Source organism: Oncorhynchus keta, chromosome 2 (genome assembly GCF_023373465.1).
Source record: "Oncorhynchus keta strain PuntledgeMale-10-30-2019 chromosome 2, Oket_V2, whole genome shotgun sequence".
In the NCBI taxonomy this organism is placed as follows: domain Eukaryota; kingdom Metazoa; phylum Chordata; class Actinopteri; order Salmoniformes; family Salmonidae; genus Oncorhynchus; species Oncorhynchus keta.
The window spans coordinates 17797350-17818713 of NC_068422.1; the positions used below are offsets into that span (position 1 = coordinate 17797350).

The 21364-nt window shown below is 43.2% G+C and overlaps 1 protein-coding gene across 4 annotated transcripts in view; it reads left to right on the top strand.

The window, feature by feature from the left end:
* LOC118373514 (disks large homolog 5-like) overlaps positions 1 to 21364 on the top strand; it is a 180904-nt gene that overhangs the window by 155413 nt on the left and 4127 nt on the right. For all 4 annotated transcript variants that reach the window (XM_052473218.1, XM_052473222.1, XM_052473223.1 and 1 more), the window contains 5 exons: positions 16863 to 17033; positions 18535 to 18728; positions 19865 to 20008; positions 20320 to 20447; positions 20713 to 20822. In XM_052473218.1, the coding sequence (XP_052329178.1) occupies positions 16863 to 17033; positions 18535 to 18728; positions 19865 to 20008; positions 20320 to 20447; positions 20713 to 20822 (747 nt within the window). The remainder of the gene's footprint in view (positions 1 to 16862; positions 17034 to 18534; positions 18729 to 19864; positions 20009 to 20319; positions 20448 to 20712; positions 20823 to 21364) is intronic.

Genomic DNA, 21364 nt, shown 5'->3' on the forward strand with positions numbered 1-21364 from the left:
GGAGTCACATCCGTCCTGTAATCAACATTTTACTACTGTAATCCCCTTCGTGTATGGAGTCACATCCGTCCTGTAATCAACATTTTACTACTGTAATCCCCTTCACGTATGGAGTCACATCCGTCCTGTAATCAACATTTTACTACTGTAATCCCCTTCACGTATGGAGTCACATCGGTCCTGTAGTCAACATCTTACTACTGGAATCCCCTTCGTGTATGGAGTCACATCCGTCCTGTAATCAACATTTTACTACTGTAATCCCCTTCACGTATGGAGTCACATCGGTCCTGTAGTCAACATTTTACTACTGTAATCCCCTTCGTGTATGGAGTCACATCCGTCCTGTAATCAACATCTTACTACTGTAATCCCCTTCGTGTATGGAGTCACATCCGTCCTGTAATCAACATCTTACTACTGTAATCCCCTTCACGTATGGAGTCACATCCGTCCTGTAATCAACATCTTACTACTGTAATCCCCTTCGTGTATGGAGTCACATCCGTCCTGTAATCAACATTTTACTACTGTAATCCCCTTCACGTATGGAGTCACATCGGTCCTGTAGTCAACATCTTACTACTGTAATCCCCTTCGTGTATGGAGTCACATCCGTCCTGTAATCAACATTTTACTACTGTAATCCCCTTCACGTATGGAGTCACATCGGTCCTGTAGTCAACATTTTACTACTGTAATCCCCTTCGTGTATGGAGTCACATCCGTCCTGTAGTCAACATTTTACTACTGTAATCCCCTTCGTGTATGGAGTCACATCCGTCCTGTAATCAACATTTTACTACTGTAATCCCCTTCACATATGGAGTCACATCCGTCCTGTAATCAACATTTTACTACTGTAATCCCCTTCGTGTATGGAGTCACATCCGTCCTGTAGTCAACATTTTACTACTGTAATCCCCTTCACATATGGAGTCACATCCGTCCTGTAATCAGCATTTTACTACTGTAATCCCCTTCGTGTATGGAGTCACATCCGTCCTGTAATCAACATTTTACTACTGTAATCCCCTTCGTGTATGGAGTCACATCCGTCCTGTAATCAACATCTTACTACTGTAATCCCCTTCACATATGGAGTCACATCCGTCCTGTAATCAACATCTTACTACTGTAATCCCCTTCGTGTATGGAGTCACATCCGTCCTGTAATCAACATTTTACTACTGTAATCCCCTTCACGTATGGAGTCACATCCGTCCTGTAATCAACATTTTACTACTGTAATCCCCTTCACGTATGGAGTCACATCGGTGCTGTAGTCAACATCTTACTACTGTAATCCCCTTCGTGTATGGAGTCACATCCGTCCTGTAATCAACATTTTACTACTGTAATCCCCTTCACGTATGGAGTCACATCGGTCCTGTAGTCAACATTTTACTACTGTAATCCCCTTCGTGTATGGAGTCACATCCGTCCTGTAGTCAACATTTTACTACTGTAATCCCTTCGTGTATGGAGTCACATCCGTCCTGTAATCAACATTTTACTACTGTAATCCCCTTCACATATGGAGTCACATCCGTCCTGTAATCAACATCTTACTACTGTAATCCCTTCGTGTATGGAATCACATCCGTCCTGTAATCAACATTTTACTACTGTAATCCCTTCACATATGGAGTCACATCCGTCCTGTAATCAACATCTTACTACTGTAATCCCCTTCGTGTATGGAGTCACATCCGTCCTGTAATCAACATTTTACTACTGTAATCCCCTTCACGTATGGAGTCACATCCGTCCTGTAATCAACATTTTACTACTGTAATCCCCTTCGTGTATGGAGTCACATCCGTCCTGTAATCAACATTTTACTACTGTAATCCCCTTCACGTATGGAGTCACATCCGTCCTGTAATCAACATTTTACTACTGTAATCCCCTTCACGTATGGAGTCACATCGGTCCTGTAGTCAACATCTTACTACTGTAATCCCCTTCGAGTATGGAGTCACATCCGTCCTGTAATCAACATCTTACTACTGTAATCCCTTCACGTATGGAGTCACATCCATCCTGTAATCAACATCTTACTACTGTAATCCCCTTCGTATGGAGTCACATCCGTCCTGTAATCAACATTTTACTACTGTAATCCCTTCACGTATGGAGTCACATCCGTCCTGTAATCAACATCTTACTACTGTAATCCCCTTTGTGTATGGAGTCACATCCGTCCTGTAATCAACATCTTACTACTGTAATCCCCTTCACGTATGGAGTCACATCCGTCCTGTAATCAACATTTTACTACTGTAATCCCCTTCGTATGGAGTCACATCCGTCCTGTAATCAACATTTTACTACTGTAATCCCCTTCACGTATGGAGTCACATCCGTCCTGTAATCAACATTTTACTACTGTAATCCCTTCACGTATGGAGTCACATCGGTCCTGTAGTCAACATCTTACTACTGTAATCCCCTTCGTGTATGGAGTCACATCCGTCCTGTAATCAACATTTTACTACTGTAATCCCCTTCACGTATGGAGTCACATCGGTCCTGTAGTCAACATTTTACTACTGTAATCCCCTTCGTGTATGGAGTCACATCCGTCCTGTAATCAACATCTTACTACTGTAATCCCCTTCGTGTATGGAGTCACATCCATCCTGTAATCAACATCTTACTACTGTAATCCCCTTCACATATGGAGTCACATCCGTCCTGTAATCAACATCTTACTACTGTTATCCCCTTCGTGTATGGAGTCACATCCGTCCTGTAATCAACATTTTACTACTGTAATCCCCTTCACGTATGGAGTCACATCCGTCCTGTAATCAACATTTTACTACTGTAATCCCCTTCACGTATGGAGTCACATCGGTGCTGTAGTCAACATCTTACTACTGTAATCCCCTTCGTGTATGGAGTCACATCCGTCCTGTAATCAACATTTTACTACTGTAATCCCCTTCACGTATGGAGTCACATCGGTCCTGTATTCAACATTTTACTACTGTAATCCCCTTCGTGTATGGAGTCACATCCGTCCTGTAGTCAACATTTTACTACTGTAATCCCCTTCGTGTATGGAGTCACATCCGTCCTGTAATCAACATTTTACTACTGTAATCCCCTTCACATATGGAGTCACATCCGTCCTGTAATCAACATCTTACTACTGTAATCCCCTTCGTGTATGGAATCACATCCGTCCTGTAATCAACATTTTACTACTGTAATCCCCTTCACATATGGAGTCACATCCGTCCTGTAATCAACATCTTACTACTGTAATCCCCTTCGTGTATGGAGTCACATCCGTCCTGTAATCAACATTTTACTACTGTAATCCCCTTCACGTATGGAGTCACATCCGTCCTGTAATCAACATTTTACTACTGTAATCCCCTTCGTGTATGGAGTCACATCCGTCCTGTAATCAACATTTTACTACTGTAATCCCCTTCACGTATGGAGTCACATCCGTCCTGTAATCAACATTTTACTACTGTAATCCCCTTCACGTATGGAGTCACATCGGTCCTGTAGTCAACATCTTACTACTGTAATCCCCTTCGTGTATGGAGTCACATCCGTCCTGTAATCAACATCTTACTACTGTAATCCCCTTCACGTATGGAGTCACATCCATCCTGTAATCAACATCTTACTACTGTAATCCCCTTCGTGTATGGAGTCACATCCGTCCTGTAATCAACATTTTACTACTGTAATCCCCTTCACGTATGGAGTCACATCCGTCCTGTAATCAACATCTTACTACTGTAATCCCCTTTGTGTATGGAGTCACATCCGTCCTGTAATCAACATCTTACTACTGTAATCCCCTTCACGTATGGAGTCACATCCGTCCTGTAATCAACATCTTACTACTGTAATCCCCTTCGTGTATGGAGTCACATCCGTCCTGTAATCAACATTTTACTACTGTAATCCCCTTCACGTATGGAGTCACATCCGTCCTGTAATCAACATTTTACTACTGTAATCCCCTTCACGTATGGAGTCACATCGGTCCTGTAGTCAACATCTTACTAGTGTAATCCCCTTCGTGTATGGAGTCACATCCGTCCTGTAATCAACATTTTACTACTGTAATCCCCTTCACGTATGGAGTCACATCGGTCCTGTAGTCAACATTTTACTACTGTAATCCCCTTCGTGTATGGAGTCACATCCGTCCTGTAATCAACATCTTACTACTGTAATCCCCTTCGTGTATGGAGTCACATCCGTCCTGTAATCAACATCTTACTACTGTAATCCCCTTCACGTATGGAGTCACATCCGTCCTGTAATCAACATCTTACTACTGTAATCCCCTTCGTGTATGGAGTCACATCCGTCCTGTAATCAACATTTTACTACTGTAATCCCCTTCACGTATGGAGTCACATCGGTCCTGTAGTCAACATTTTACTACTGTAATCCCCTTCGTGTATGGAGTCACATCCGTCCTGTAGTCAACATTTTACTACTGTAATCCCCTTCGTGTATGGAGTCACATCCGTCCTGTAATCAACATTTTACTACTGTAATCCCCTTCACATATGGAGTCACATCCATCCTGTAATCAACATTTTACTACTGTAATCCCTTCGTGTATGGAATCACATCCGTCCTGTAATCAACATTTTACTACTGTAATCCCTTCACATATGGAGTCACATCCGTCCTGTAATCAACATCTTACTACTGTAATCCCTTCGTGTATGGAGTCACATCCGTCCTGTAATCAACATTTTACTACTGTAATCCCTTCACGTATGGAGTCACATCCGTCCTGTAATCAACATTTTACTACTGTAATCCCCTTCGTGTATGGAGTCACATCCGTCCTGTAATCAACATATTACTACTGTAATCCCTTCACGTATGGAGTCACATCCGTCCTGTAATCAACATTTTACTACTGTAATCCCCTTCACGTATGGAGTCACATCGGTCCTGTAGTCAACATCTTACTACTGTAATCCCCTTCGTGTATGGAGTCACATCCGTCCTGTAATCAACATCTTACTACTGTAATCCCCTTCACGTATGGAGTCACATCCATCCTGTAATCAACATCTTACTACTGTAATCCCCTTCGTGTATGGAGTCACATCCGTCCTGTAATCAACATTTTACTACTGTAATCCCCTTCACGTATGGAGTCACATCCGTCCTGTAATCAACATCTTACTACTGTAATCCCCTTTGTGTATGGAGTCACATCCGTCCTGTAATCAACATCTTACTACTGTAATCCCTTCACGTATGGAGTCACATCCGTCCTGTAATCAACATTTTACTACTGTAATCCCCTTCGTATGGAGTCACATCCGTCCTGTAATCAACATTTTACTACTGTAATCCCCTTCACGTATGGAGTCACATCCGTCCTGTAATCAACATTTTACTACTGTAATCCCTTCACGTATGGAGTCACATCGGTCCTGTAGTCAACATCTTACTACTGTAATCCCTTCGTATGGAGTCACATCCGTCCTGTAATCAACATTTTACTACTGTAATCCCCTTCACGTATGGAGTCACATCGGTCCTGTAGTCAACATTTTACTACTGTAATCCCCTTCGTGTATGGAGTCACATCCGTCCTGTAATCAACATCTTACTACTGTAATCCCCTTCGTGTATGGAGTCACATCCGTCCTGTAATCAACATCTTACTACTGTAATCCCCTTCACATATGGAGTCACATCCGTCCTGTAGTCAACATTTTACTACTGTAATCCCCTTCACATATGGAGTCACATCCGTCCTGTAATCAACATCTTACTACTGTAATCCCCTTCGTGTATGGAATCACATCCGTCCTGTAATCAACATTTTACTACTGTAATCCCCTTCACATATGGAGTCACATCCGTCCTGTAATCAACATCTTACTACTGTAATCCCCTTCGTGTATGGAGTCACATCCGTCCTGTAATCAACATTTTACTACTGTAATCCCCTTCACGTATGGAGTCACATCCGTCCTGTAATCAACATTTTACTACTGTAATCCCTTCGTGTATGGAGTCACATCCGTCCTGTAATCAACATTTTACTACTGTAATCCCCTTCACGTATGGAGTCACATCCGTCCTGTAATCAACATTTTACTACTGTAATCCCCTTCACGTATGGAGTCACATCGGTCCTGTAGTCAACATCTTACTACTGTAATCCCCTTCGTGTATGGAGTCACATCCGTCCTGTAATCAACATCTTACTACTGTAATCCCCTTCACGTATGGAGTCACATCCATCCTGTAATCAACATCTTACTACTGTAATCCCCTTCGTGTATGGAGTCACATCCGTCCTGTAATCAACATTTTACTACTGTAATCCCCTTCACGTATGGAGTCACATCCGTCCTGTAATCAACATCTTACTACTGTAATCCCCTTTGTGTATGGAGTCACATCCGTCCTGTAATCAACATCTTACTACTGTAATCCCTTCACGTATGGAGTCACATCCGTCCTGTAATCAACATCTTACTACTGTAATCCCCTTCGTGTATGGAGTCACATCCGTCCTGTAATCAACATTTTACTACTGTAATCCCCTTCACGTATGGAGTCACATCCGTCCTGTAATCAACATTTTACTACTGTAATCCCCTTCACGTATGGAGTCACATCGGTCCTGTAGTCAACATCTTACTAGTGTAATCCCCTTCGTATGGAGTCACATCCGTCCTGTAATCAACATTTTACTACTGTAATCCCCTTCACGTATGGAGTCACATCGGTCCTGTAGTCAACATTTTACTACTGTAATCCCCTTCGTGTATGGAGTCACATCCGTCCTGTAATCAACATCTTACTACTGTAATCCCCTTCGTGTATGGAGTCACATCCGTCCTGTAATCAACATCTTACTACTGTAATCCCCTTCACGTATGGAGTCACATCCGTCCTGTAATCAACATCTTACTACTGTAATCCCCTTCGTGTATGGAGTCACATCCGTCCTGTAATCAACATTTTACTACTGTAATCCCCTTCACGTATGGAGTCACATCCGTCCTGTAATCAACATTTTACTACTGTAATCCCCTTCACGTATGGAGTCACATCGGTCCTGTAGTCAACATCTTACTACTGTAATCCCCTTCGTGTATGGAGTCACATCCGTCCTGTAATCAACATTTTACTACTGTAATCCCCTTCACGTATGGAGTCACATCGGTCCTGTAGTCAACATTTTACTACTGTAATCCCCTTCGTGTATGGAGTCACATCCGTCCTGTAGTCAACATTTTACTACTGTAATCCCCTTCGTGTATGGAGTCACATCCGTCCTGTAATCAACATTTTACTACTGTAATCCCTTCACATATGGAGTCACATCCGTCGTGTAATCAACATTTTACTACTGTAATCCCCTTCGTATGGAGTCACATCCGTCCTGTAGTCAACATTTTACTACTGTAATCCCCTTCGTGTATGGAGTCACATCCGTCCTGTAATCAACATTTTACTACTGTAATCCCCTTCACATATGGAGTCACATCCGTCCTGTAATCAGCATTTTACTACTGTAATCCCCTTCGTGTATGGAGTCACATCCGTCCTGTAATCAACATTTTACTACTGTAATCCCCTTCGTGTATGGAGTCACATCCGTCCTGTAATCAACATCTTACTACTGTAATCCCCTTCACATATGGAGTCACATCCGTCCTGTAATCAACATCTTAGTACTGTAATCCCCTTCGTGTATGGAGTCACATCCGTCCTGTAATCAAGATTTTACTACTGTAATCCCCTTCACGTATGGAGTCACATCCGTCCTGTAATCAACATTTTACTACTGTAATCCCCTTCACGTATGGAGTCACATCGGTCCTGTAGTCAACATCTTACTACTGTAATCCCTTCGTGTATGGAGTCACATCCGTCCTGTAATCAACATTTTACTACTGTAATCCCCTTCACGTATGGAGTCACATCGGTCCTGTAGTCAACATTTTACTACTGTAATCCCCTTCGTGTATGGAGTCACATCCGTCCTGTAGTCAACATTTTACTACTGTAATCCCCTTCGTGTATGGAGTCACATCCGTCCTGTAATCAACATTTTACTACTGTAATCCCTTCACATATGGAGTCACATCCGTCCTGTAATCAACATTTTACTACTGTAATCCCCTTCGTGTATGGAGTCACATCCGTCCTGTAATCAACATTTTACTACTGTAATCCCCTTCACATATGGAGTCACATCTGTCCTGTAATCAACATCTTACTACTGTAATCCCCTTCGTGTATGGAGTCACATCCGTCCTGTAATCAACATCTTACTACTGTAATCCCCTTCACGTATGGAGTCACATCCGTCCTGTAGTCAACATCTTACTACTGTAATCCCCTTCACGTATGGAGTCACATCGGGCCTGTAGCCAACATCTTACTACTGTAATCCCCTTCGTGTATGGAGTCACATCCGTCCTGTAGTCAACATTGTACTACTGTAATCCCCTTCACATATGGAGTCACATCCATCCTGTAATCAACATCTTACTACTGTAATCCCCTTCACGTATGGAGTCACATCCGGCCTGTAGTCAACATCTTACTACTGTAATCCCCTTCACGTATGGAGTCACATCGGTCCTGTAGTCAACATCTTACTACTGTAATCCCCTTCACATATGGAGTCACATCCGTCCTGTAGTCAACATCCTACTACTGTAATCCCCTTCACGTATGGAGTCACATCGGTCCTGTAGTCAACATCTTACTACTGTAATCCCCTTCACATATGGAGTCACATCCGTCCTGTAATCAGCATTTTACTACTGTAATCCCCTTCATGTATGGAGTCACATCCGTCCTGTAATCAACATTTTACTACTGTAATCCCCTTCGTGTATGGAGTCACATCCGTCCTGTAATCAACATCTTACTACTGTAATCCCCTTCACATATGGAGTCACATCCGTCCTGTAATCAACATCTTAGTACTGTAATCCCCTTCGTGTATGGAGTCACATCCGTCCTGTAATCAACATTTTACTACTGTAATCCCCTTCACGTATGGAGTCACATCCGTCCTGTAATCAACATTTTACTACTGTAATCCCCTTCACGTATGGAGTCACATCGGTCCTGTAGTCAACATCTTACTACTGTAATCCCCTTCGTGTATGGAGTCACATCCGTCCTGTAATCAACATTTTACTACTGTAATCCCCTTCACGTATGGAGTCACATCGGTCCTGTAGTCAACATCTTACTACTGTAATCCCCTTCGTGTATGGAGTCACATCCGTCCTGTAATCAACATTTTACTACTGTAATCCCCTTCGTGTATGGAGTCACATCCGTCCTGTAGTCAACATTTTACTACTGTAATCCCCTTCGTGTATGGAGTCACATCCGTCCTGTAATCAACATTTTACTACTGTAATCCCCTTCACATATGGAGTCACATCCGTCCTGTAATCAACATTTTACTACTGTAATCCCCTTCGTGTATGGAGTCACATCCGTCCTGTAATCAACATTTTACTACTGTAATCCCCTTCACATATGGAGTCACATCTGTCCTGTAATCAACATCTTACTACTGTAATCCCCTTCGTGTATGGAGTCACATCCGTCCTGTAATCAACATCTTACTACTGTAATCCCCTTCACGTATGGAGTCACATCCGTCCTGTAGTCAACATCTTACTACTGTAATCCCCTTCACGTATGGAGTCACATCGGGCCTGTAGCCAACATCTTACTACTGTAATCCCCTTCGTGTATGGAGTCACATCCGTCCTGTAGTCAACATTGTACTACTGTAATCCCCTTCACATATGGAGTCACATCCATCCTGTAATCAACATCTTACTACTGTAATCCCCTTCACGTATGGAGTCACATCCGGCCTGTAGTCAACATCTTACTACTGTAATCCCCTTCACGTATGGAGTCACATCGGTCCTGTAGTCAACATCTTACTACTGTAATCCCCTTCACGTATGGAGTCACATCCGTCCTGTAGTCAACATCCTACTACTGTAATCCCCTTCACGTATGGAGTCACATCGGTCCTGTAGTCAACATCTTACTACTGTAATCCCCTTCACATATGGAGTCACATCTGTCCTGTAATCAACATCTTAGTACTGTAATCCCCTTCACATATGGAGTCACATCGGTCCTGTAGTCAACATCTTAGTACTGTAATCCCCTTCACGTATGGAGTCACATCGGTCCTGTAGTCAACACCTTACTACTGTAATCCCCTTCACGTATGGAGTCACATCGGGCCTGTAGTCAACATCTTACTACTGTAATCCCCTTCACGTATGGAGTCACATCGGTCCTGTAGCCAACATCTTACTACTGTTATCCCCTTCACATATGGAGTCACATCGGTCCTGTAATCCACATTTTACTACTGTAATCCCCTTCACGTATGGAGTCACATCGGGCCTGTAGCCAACATCTTACCACTGTAATCCCCTTCGTGTATGGAGTCACATTCGTCCTGTAGTCAACATTTTACTACTGTAATCCCCTTCACGTATGGAGTCACATCCATCCTGTAATCAACATCTTACTACTGTAATCCCCTTCACGCATGGAGTCACATCGGGCCTGTAGCCAACATCTTACTACTGTAATCCCCTTCGTGTATGGAGTCACATCCGTCCTGTAGTCAACATTTTACTACTGTAATCCCCTTCACGTATGGAGTCACATCCATCCTGTAATCAACATCTTACTACTGTAATCCCCTTCACGTATGGAGTCACATCCGGCCTGTAGTCAACATCTTACTACTGTAATCCCCTTCACGTATGGAGTCACATCCGTCCTGTAGTCAACATCCTACTACTGTAATCCCCTTCACGTATGGAGTCACATCGGTCCTGTAATCAACATTTTACTACTGTAATCCCCTTCACGTATGGAGTCACATCCGTCCTGTAATCAACATTTTACTACTGTAATCCCCTTCACGTATGGAGTCACATCGGTCCTGTAGTCAACATCTTACTACTGTAATCCCCTTCGTGTATGGAGTCACATCCGTCCTGTAATCAACATTTTACTACTGTAATCCCCTTCACGTATGGAGTCACATCGGTCCTGTAGTCAACATTTTACTACTGTAATCCCCTTCGTGTATGGAGTCACATCCATCCTGTAGTCAACATTTTACTACTGTAATCCCCTTCGTGTATGGAGTCACATCCGTCCTGTAATCAACATTTTACTACTGTAATCCCCTTCACATATGGAGTCACATCCGTCCTGTAATCAACATTTTACTACTGTAATCCCCTTCGTGTATGGAGTCACATCCGTCCTGTAATCAACATTTTACTACTGTAATCCCCTTCACATATGGAGTCACATCTGTCCTGTAATCAACATCTTACTACTGTAATCCCCTTCGTGTATGGAGTCACATCCGTCCTGTAATCAACATCTTACTACTGTAATCCCCTTCACGTATGGAGTCACATCCGTCCTGTAGTCAACATCTTACTACTGTAATCCCCTTCACGTATGGAGTCACATCGGGCCTGTAGCCAACATCTTACTACTGTAATCCCCTTCGTGTATGGAGTCACATCCGTCCTGTAGTCAACATTGTACTACTGTAATCCCCTTCACATATGGAGTCACATCCATCCTGTAATCAACATCTTACTACTGTAATCCCCTTCACGTATGGAGTCACATCCGGCCTGTAGTCAACATCTTACTACTGTAATCCCCCTTCACGTATGAAGTCACATAGGGCCTGTAGTCAACATCCTACTACTGTAATCCCCTTCACGTATGGAGTCACATCCGTCCTGTAGTCAACATCTTACTACTGTAATCCCCTTCACGTATGGAGTCACATCGGGCCTGTAGCCAACATCTTACTACTGTAATCCCCTTCGTGTATGGAGTCACATCCGTCCTGTAATCAACATTTTACTACTGTAATCCCCTTCACATATGGAGTCACATCCGTCCTGTAATCAACATTTTACTACTGTAATCCCCTTCGTGTATGGAGTCACATCCGTCCTGTAATCAACATTTTACTACTGTAATCCCCTTCACATATGGAGTCACATCTGTCCTGTAATCAACATCTTACTACTGTAATCCCCTTCGTGTATGGAGTCACATCCGTCCTGTAATCAACATCTTACTACTGTAATCCCCTTCACGTATGGAGTCACATCGGTCCTGTAGTCAACATCTTAGTACTGTAATCCCCTTCACGTATGGATTCACATCGGTCCTGTAGTCAACACCTTACTACTGTAATCCCCTTCACGTATGGAGTCACATCGGGCCTGTAGTCAACATTTTACTACTGTAATCCCCTTCACGTATGGAGTCACATCGGTCCTGTAGCCAACATCTTACTACTGTTATCCCCTTCACATATGGAGTCACATCGGTCCTGTAATCCACATCTTACTACTGTAATCCCCTTCACGTATGGAGTCACATCGGGCCTGTAGCCAACATCTTACTACTGTAATCCCCTTCGTGTATGGAGTCACATCCGTCCTGTAGTCAACATTTTACTACTGTAATCCCCTTCACGTATGGAGTCACATCCATCCTGTAATCAACATCTTAATACTGTAATCCCCTTCACGTATGGAGTCACATCCGGCCTGTAGTCAACATCTTACTACTGTAATCCCCTTCACGTATGGAGTCACATCCGTCCTGTAGTCAACATCCTACTACTGTAATCCCCTTCACGTATGGAGTCACATCGGTCCTGTAGTCAACATCTTACTACTGTAATCCCCTTCACATATGGAGTCACATCCGTCCTGTAATCAACATCTTACTACTGTAATCCCCTTCGTGTATGGAGTCACATCCGTCCTGTAATCAACATTTTACTACTGTAATTCCCTTCACATATGGAGTCACATCCGTCCTGTAATCAACATCTTACTACTGTAATCCCCTTCGTGTATGGAGTCACATCCGTCCTGTAATCAACATCTTACTACTGTAATCCCCTTCACGTATGGAGTCACATCCGTCCTGTAGTCAACATCTTACTACTGTAATCCCCTTCACGTATGGAGTGACATTGGGCCTGTAGCCAACATCTTACTACTGTAATCCCCTTCGTGTATGGAGTCACATCCGTCCTGTAGTCAACATTTTACTACTGTAATGCCCTTCGTGTATGGAGTCACATCCGTCCTGTAATCAACATTTTACTACTGTAATCCCCTTCACATATGGAGTCACATCCGTCCTGTAATCAACATTTTACTACTGTAATCCCCTTCACATATGGAGTCACATCCGTCCTGTAATCAACATTTTACTACTGTAATCCCCTTCACATATGGAGTCACATCTGTCCTGTAATCAACATCTTACTACTGTAATCCCTTTCGTGTATGGAGTCACATCCGCCCTGTAATCAACATCTTACTACTGTAATCCCCTTCACGTATGGAGTCACATCCGTCCTGTAGTCAACATCTTACTACTGTAATCCCCTTCACGTATGGAGTCACATCGGGCCTGTAGCCAACATCTTACTACTGTAATCCCATTCGTGTATGGAGTCACATCCGTCCTGTAGTCAACATTGTACTACTGTAATCCCCTTCACATATGGAGTCACATCCATCCTGTAATCAACATCTTACTACTGTAATCCCCTTCACGTATGGAGTCACATCCGGCCTGTAGTCAACATCTTACTACTGTAATCCCCTTCACGTATGGAGTCACATCCGTCCTGTAGTCAACATCCTACTACTGTAATCCCCTTCACGTATGGAGTCACATCGGGCCTGTAGCCAACATCTTACTACTGTAATCCCCTTCGTGTATGGAGTCACATCCGTCCTGTAATCAACATTTTACTACTGTAATCCCCTTCACATATGGAGTCACATCCGTCCTGTAATCAACATTTTACTACTGTAATCCCCTTCGTGTATGGAGTCACATCCGTCCTGTAATCAACATTTTACTACTGTAATCCCCTTCACATATGGAGTCACATCTGTCCTGTAATCAACATCTTACTACTGTAATCCCCTTCACATATGGAGTCACATCAGTCCTGTGGTCAACATCTTACTACTGTAATCCCCTTCACATATGGAGTCACATCGGTCCTGTAATCAACATTTTACTACTGTAATCCCCTTCACATATGGAGTCACATCGGTCCTGTAGTCAACATCTTACTACTGTAATCCCCTTCACGTATGGAGTCACATCGGTCCTGTAGTCAACATCTTACTACTGTAATCCCCTTCACGTATGGAGTCACATCGGGCCTGTAGTCAACATCTTACTACTGTAATCCCCTTCACATATGGAGTCACATTGGTCCTGTAGTCAACATCTTACTACTGTAATCCCCTTCACGTATGGAGTCACATCAGTCCTGTAGTCAACACCTTACTACTGTAATCCCCTTCACGTATGGAGTCACATCGGGCCTGTAGTCAACATCTTACTACTGTAATCCCCTTCACATATGGAGTCACATCGGTCCTGTAATCCACATCTTACTACTGTAATTCCCTTCACATATGGAGTCACATCGGTCCTGTAGTCAACATCTTACTACTGTAATCCCCTTCACGTATGGAGTCACATCGGGCCTGTAGTCAACATCTTACTACTGTAATCCCCTTCACGTATGGAGTCACATCGGTCCTGTAGTCAACATCTTACTACTGTAATCCCCTCCACGTATGAAGTCACATCGGGCCTGTAAGTCTACATCTTACTACTGTAATCCCCTTCAGGTATGAAGTCACATCGGGCCTGTAGTCAACATCTTACTACTGTTTTCCCCTCCACGTATGGAGTCACATCGGGCCTGTAGTCAACATCTTACTACTGTAATCCCCTTCACGTATGGAGTCACATCGGGCCTGTAGTCAACATCTTACTACTGTAATCCCCTTCACGTATGGAGTCACATCAGTCCTGTAGTCAACATCTTACTACTGTAATCCCCTTCACGTATGAAGTCACATCGGGCCTGTAGTCAACATCTTACTACTGTAATCCCCTCCACGTATAGAGTCACATCGGGCCTGTAGTCAACATCTTACTACTGTAATCCCCTTCACGTATGGAGTCACATCCGGCCTGTAGTCAACATCTTACTACTGTAATCCCCTCCACGTATAGAGTCACATCGGGCCTGTAGTCAACATCTTACTACTGTAATCCCCTTCACGCATGGAGTCACATCGGTCCTGTAGTCAACATCTTACTACTGTAATCCCCTTCACGTATGAAGTCACATCGGGCCTGTAGTCAACATCTTACTACTGTAATCCCCTCCACGTATAGAGTCACATCGGGCCTGTAGTCAACATCTTACTACTGTAATCCCCTTCACGCATGGAGTCACATCGGTCCTGTAGTCAACATCTTACTACTGTAATCCCCTCCACGTATAGAGTCACATCGGGCCTGTAGTCAACATCTTACTACTGTAATCCCCTCCACGTATAGAGTCACATCGGGCCTGTAGTCAACATCTTACTACTGTAATCCCCTTCACGCATGGAGTCACATCGGTCCTGTAGTCAACATCTTACTACTGTAATCCCCTTCACGTATGAAGTCACATAGGGCCTGTAGTCAACATCTTACTACTGTAATCCCCCTTTACGTATGGAGTCACATCCGTCCTGTAGTCAACATCTTACTACTGTAATCCCCTTCACGTATGGAGTCACATCGGGCCTGTAGCCAACATCTTACTACTGTAATCCCCTTCGTGTATGGAGTCACATCCGTCCTGTAGTCAACATTTTACTACTGTAATCCCCTTCACATATGGAGTCACATCCATCTTGTAATCAACATCTTACTTCTGTAATCCCCTTCACGCATGGAGTCACATCGGTCCTGTAGTCAACATCTTACTACTGTAATCCCCTTCACGTATGAAGTCACATAGGGCCTGTAGTCAACATCTTACTACTGTAATCCCCTTCACATATGGAGTCACATCCATCCTGTAATCAACATCTTACTTCTGTAATCCCCTTCACGCATGGAGTCACATCGGTCCTGTAGTCAACATCTTACTACTGTAATCCCCTTCACGTATGAAGTCACATAGGGCCTGTAGTCAACATCTTACTACTGTAATCCCCTTCACATATGGAGTCACATCCATCCTGTAATCAACATCTTACTTCTGTAATCCCCTTCACGCATGGAGTCACATCGGTCCTGTAGTCAACATCTTACTACTGTAATCCCCTTCACGTATGAAGTCACATAGGGCCTGTAGTCAACATCTTACTACTGTAATCCCCCTTCACGTATGGAGTCACATAGGGCCTGTAGTCAACATCTTACTACTGTAATCCCCTTCACGTATGAAGTCACATAGGGCCTGTAGTCAACATCTTACTACTGTAATCCCCCTTCACGTATGGAGTCACATAGGGCCTGTAGTCAACATCTTACTACTGTAATCCCCTTCACGTATGGAGTCACATCGGGCCTGTAGTCAACATCTTACTACTGTAATCCCCCTTCACGTATGGAGTTACATAGGGCCTGTAATCAACATCTTACTACTGTAATCCCCTTCACGTATGGAGTCACATCGGGCCTGTAGTCAACATCTTACTACTGTAATCCCCCTTCACGTATGAAGTCACATAGGGCCTGTAATCAACATCTTACTACTGTAATCCCCTTCACGTATGAAGTCACATAGGGCCTGTAGTCAACATCCATCAGATGTAAATAAACTGTACCTGGTTTTTACATGTCTATATTCTTTAACTGTACAATATCACTGTATCCCCATGAAAATGATCTTTACAATTTCTAAATAAACGTCAACCCATCTGTGTTCCTTCTCCTTTCAGAGCACTTTATGAGCGAGTAGCAGAGATGGAGCTGGAGCTGAGTTTCAAGAAGGATGACATCCTGTACATTGAAGACACGCTACCAAAGGGCAACTTTGGCTTCTGGATGGCGTGGCAGTTAGATGAGAGCGCACGCAAGCTGGCACGAGGGCAGGTCCCCAGCAAATACATGTAAGTCATACTGTACCTGCTGTAAATAAACTTTAGGTAACAGTTATGTTGAGTCTGTTGAAATGTTGATACACAGAGATATTTAATGATTGCATTTGGTATTTGATGTGTGTGTTTCTGCAGGGTCTCAATATGACAAAACATTTATTTTTAATGCTCTAATTACATTGGTAACCAGTTTATAATAGCAATAAGGCACCTCAGGTATTGCCAATATACCACGGTTAAGGGCTGTGTCCAGGCACTCCGCGTTCCATCATGCGTAAGAACAACAGCCCTTAGCTGTGGTATATTGGCCATATACCACACCTTCATGGGCCTTATTGCTTAATTCTGGTGTCTGGTTAGACTGTAAACTCTCCTTCCAGACCCACATCAAACATCTCCAATCCAAAGTTAAATCTAGAATTGGCTTCCTATTTAGCAACAAAGCATCCTTCACTCATACTGCCAAACATACCCTTGTAAAACTGACCATCCTACCAATCCTCGACTTCGGCGATGTCATTTACAAAATAGCCTCCAATACCCTACTCAACAAATTGGATGCAGTCTATCACAGTGCCATCCGTTTTGTCACCAAAGCCCCATATACTACCCACCATTGCGACCTGTATGCTCTCGTTGGCTGGCCCTCGCTTCATACTCGTCGCCAAACCCACTGGCTCCATGTCATCTACAAGACCCTGCTAGGTAAAGTCCCCCCTTATCTCAGCTCGCTGGTCACCATAGCATCTTCCACCTGTAGCACGCGCTCCAGCAGGTATATCTCTCTAGTCACCCCCAAAACCAATTCTTTCTTTGGCCGCCTCTCCTTCCAGTTCTCTGCTGCCAATAACTGGAACAAACTACAAAAATCTCTGAAACTGGAAACACTTATCTCCTCACTAGCTTTAAGCACCAGCTGTCAAGAGCAGCTCACAGATTACTGCACTTGTACATATATCTATAATTTAGCCCAAACAACTACCTCTTTCCCTACTGTATTTATTTATTTTGTTCCTTTGCACCCCATTATTTTTATTTCTACTTTGCACATTCTTCCACTGCAAATCTACCATTCCAGTGTTTTACATGCTATATTGTAGTTACTTTGCCACCGTGGCCTTTTTTTGCCTTTACCTCCCTTATCTCACCTCATTTGCTGACATCGTATATAGACTTGTTTCTACTGTATTATTGACTGTATGTTTGTTTTACTCCATGTGTAACTCTGTGTCGTTGTGTGTCGAACTGCTTTGCTTTATCTTGGCCAGGTCGCAATTGTAAATGAGAACTTGTTCTCAACTTGCCTACCTGGTTAAATAAAGATAAATAAAAATAAATAAGTGAAAGCTCAGGAGTGAAAGCTCAGGATTGAGGGGTGAGTGTGGTGGGGGTACCTGTATCAGACAGGGGGAGACAGGCCAGGGCAACTTGCCTACCTGGTTATATAAAGGTCAAATAAAAAAATACAATTCAAATAAAATTCAAACCCGTTGTATTCCCCTGTGTTTTTCAGAATGGACCAGGAGTTCTACAGGAGACACAGCATGCCTGATATGAAGGATGAGAGCGGTACCGCCAGTAAGACCCTCTCGGCTGCCGCTCGCAGGTCCTTCTTCCGCAGGAAACAGAAACACAAGCGCTCTGGGTCTAAAGACGGGAAGGACCTAGTGGACGCCATCAGCACTGACTCACTGCCCATCATGGAGGGTGAGGAAGGACCATTCACACCTTGCTGTACTGTAAATGATAACCGTGGAACATGTAGATTCTTGATTCATCTCATGTAATGGTCATGTGTGACTCAGTTGGTGACAGGGCTCTACAGTGCGACCATTTCACCCGCATATGCGCCTAAATATTTTGCCGTGAGACCTGGAGTTTTAATTTGGTAGCACCAGTGCACGAGGTTAAAGATCACCCAGAGGATAATTGTTGCAATGATTACTTCACTGTACCGCAGCCCCTGAGCACCATGGAGAACACACTGAGTGCAGATTCATGACTGTCATGTTTGGACCATTACAACAAAGAAAACGGCTTGATACCTTTTCTTTGTGTGCTCCTACATTTTGTTCAACTTAGGCGCACACTCGCTGCTTGTAAAAAATAACTGAAAGGTCAGCGTAGGGCCCTGGGTACACCAAGGTTGCCGGGTCCATTCCAACTGTCACGTTCTGACCTTCATTTCCTTTGTTTTGTCTTTATTTAGTATGGTCAGGGTGTGAGTTGGTGTGGGCAGTCTGTTTGTGTTTCTATGTTTTTTCTATTTCTGTGTTTGGCCTGATATGGTTCTCAATCAGAGGCAGCTGTTTATCGTTGTCCCTGATTGAGAACCATATTTAGGTAGCCTGGGTTTCACTGTTGGTTTGTGGGTGCCTGTTTCCGTGTCTGTGTTTTTCACCACACGGTACTGTTTCGGTTTGGTTATTTCACATATTCGTTTATTGTTTTTGTATTTCATAGTGTTCAGTGTTTTTTCTTATTAAAATGGTCATGAACACTTACCACGCCGCATCTTGGTCCGATCCTGAGGAGGAAATCTGCCGTTACACCAACACGGTTCACATTCCCATAATGTATGCACTTGCTTTGTACTGTAAGTTGCTTTGGATAAAAGTGCCTCAAGTGGCATATGCTATTATTCATGTAGGTGCAAAGCTAGTTTTCCACTGCAGTGTTCATGATCTCTGTTTTGACATAGTGCTATAATGTCTAACTACCAGAGTGTCCAGGAGGTGGAGTGATCCATTCCCAGACCTGTGCTGGTTCGGGGGTTAGGGTATCATGTACACTGTAGTTTTCCATAATTCTGCTGACGGTTCTGTGTGTTGTCTATCTACCAGATGGTGTGAGCCTGGCCTACCAGAGGATCCAGAAAGTAGAGTGTTCCAGCCCCAGACCAGTGCTGGTTCTGGGGCCCCTAGTGGAGGCTAACAAGGACATGCTGGTGAAGGAGGCCCCTGGGAGGTTCTGTCGGTGCCTACCTGGTGGGCTGTTATGTTGTGATAATGCTATATCATGTTATAACAGTGCTATGTCATGTTATGATAATGCTATTTCATGTTAGAACATCGCTATGTCATGTTATTATAATACTATGTCATGTTCTAACAGTGATGTGTCATGTTATGATAATGCTATGTCATGCTATAACAGTGCTATGTCACGTTATGATAATGTCATGTTATGACAGGATTGTAAACTACTCAAATAAGTAAATTGATTGTCAATTATCATGTGTTATTTTATACAGACTCATGAAATACTAAAATGTGATTATTTTTGTCTGTCTATTCAGAGGTGATGAAGGCATCTCAGCAGGCGATAGAACGAGGGGTGAAGGACTGCGTCTTCATCGACTTCAAACGAAGGAGCGGCCATTTTGATGTCACAACTGTTGCTTCCATCAAGGAAATCACAGAGAAGGTACATATTTAGGAGAGGAACCAGTTCAGCATAATTTGTACATAGTCAGGACTAGTAAATATCTGGATTAATACATGGCAGCTGCCATCCCATATTGTGACAGTGTGTATGTTATGAACAGTGTGACAGAACCTAACAAAATGGCTGTTAGATTTTGTCAGTTGATCTAATGATATGTAATTTTGGAAACATTCTTTGCTGTGCTTTCATTCATTTCTCATGCAAACCCAACTGGTTAGATTTTGTTGTTGTTTCTATTTTGAAGGATTGTCACTGTTTACTTGACATTGCACCCCACGCCATCGAACGGCTTCACAGCGTTCACATCTACCCAATTGTCATTTTCATTCGCTACAAAAATGCAAAGCAGATAAAGTGAGTACTAGCCCCCATTCTACTGTAAATACTTATTTTTGTGTGCTGTATTTTGAGACAATGATCTAACACCACTGCTATCAGTCATCTGGCCAAGCTATCACAGCTGCTTTCCCTCATGGAGTTCCTCTATTGAAATGTAAAAGCTCATGGATCTCCTTTAGTCTTCTTTAAACAACTTTTTTTTATACCAATAACAATGCTACCAATCAATCAACTGTACTTATAAAGCCCTTTTTACATCAGAACTTGTTCCAAAGTGTTTATACTGTCACGACTTCCGCCGAAGTCGGTCCCTCTCCTTGTTCGGGCGGCGTTCGACGTCACCGGCCTTCTAGCCATCGCCGATCCATTTTCCATTTGTTTTGTCTTACACACCTGGTTTCAATTCCCCAAATACATGTTCATTATTTAACCCTCTGTTTTCCCCATGGTTTTGCGTGTTTGTTTTCTGTATTTCGGTTCTATTGTGTGGGCTTGGTATTACTACATGCATTTGGTCATTTTGAGTTAAGTTACTTTTATTACTCATCTCTGCTGTC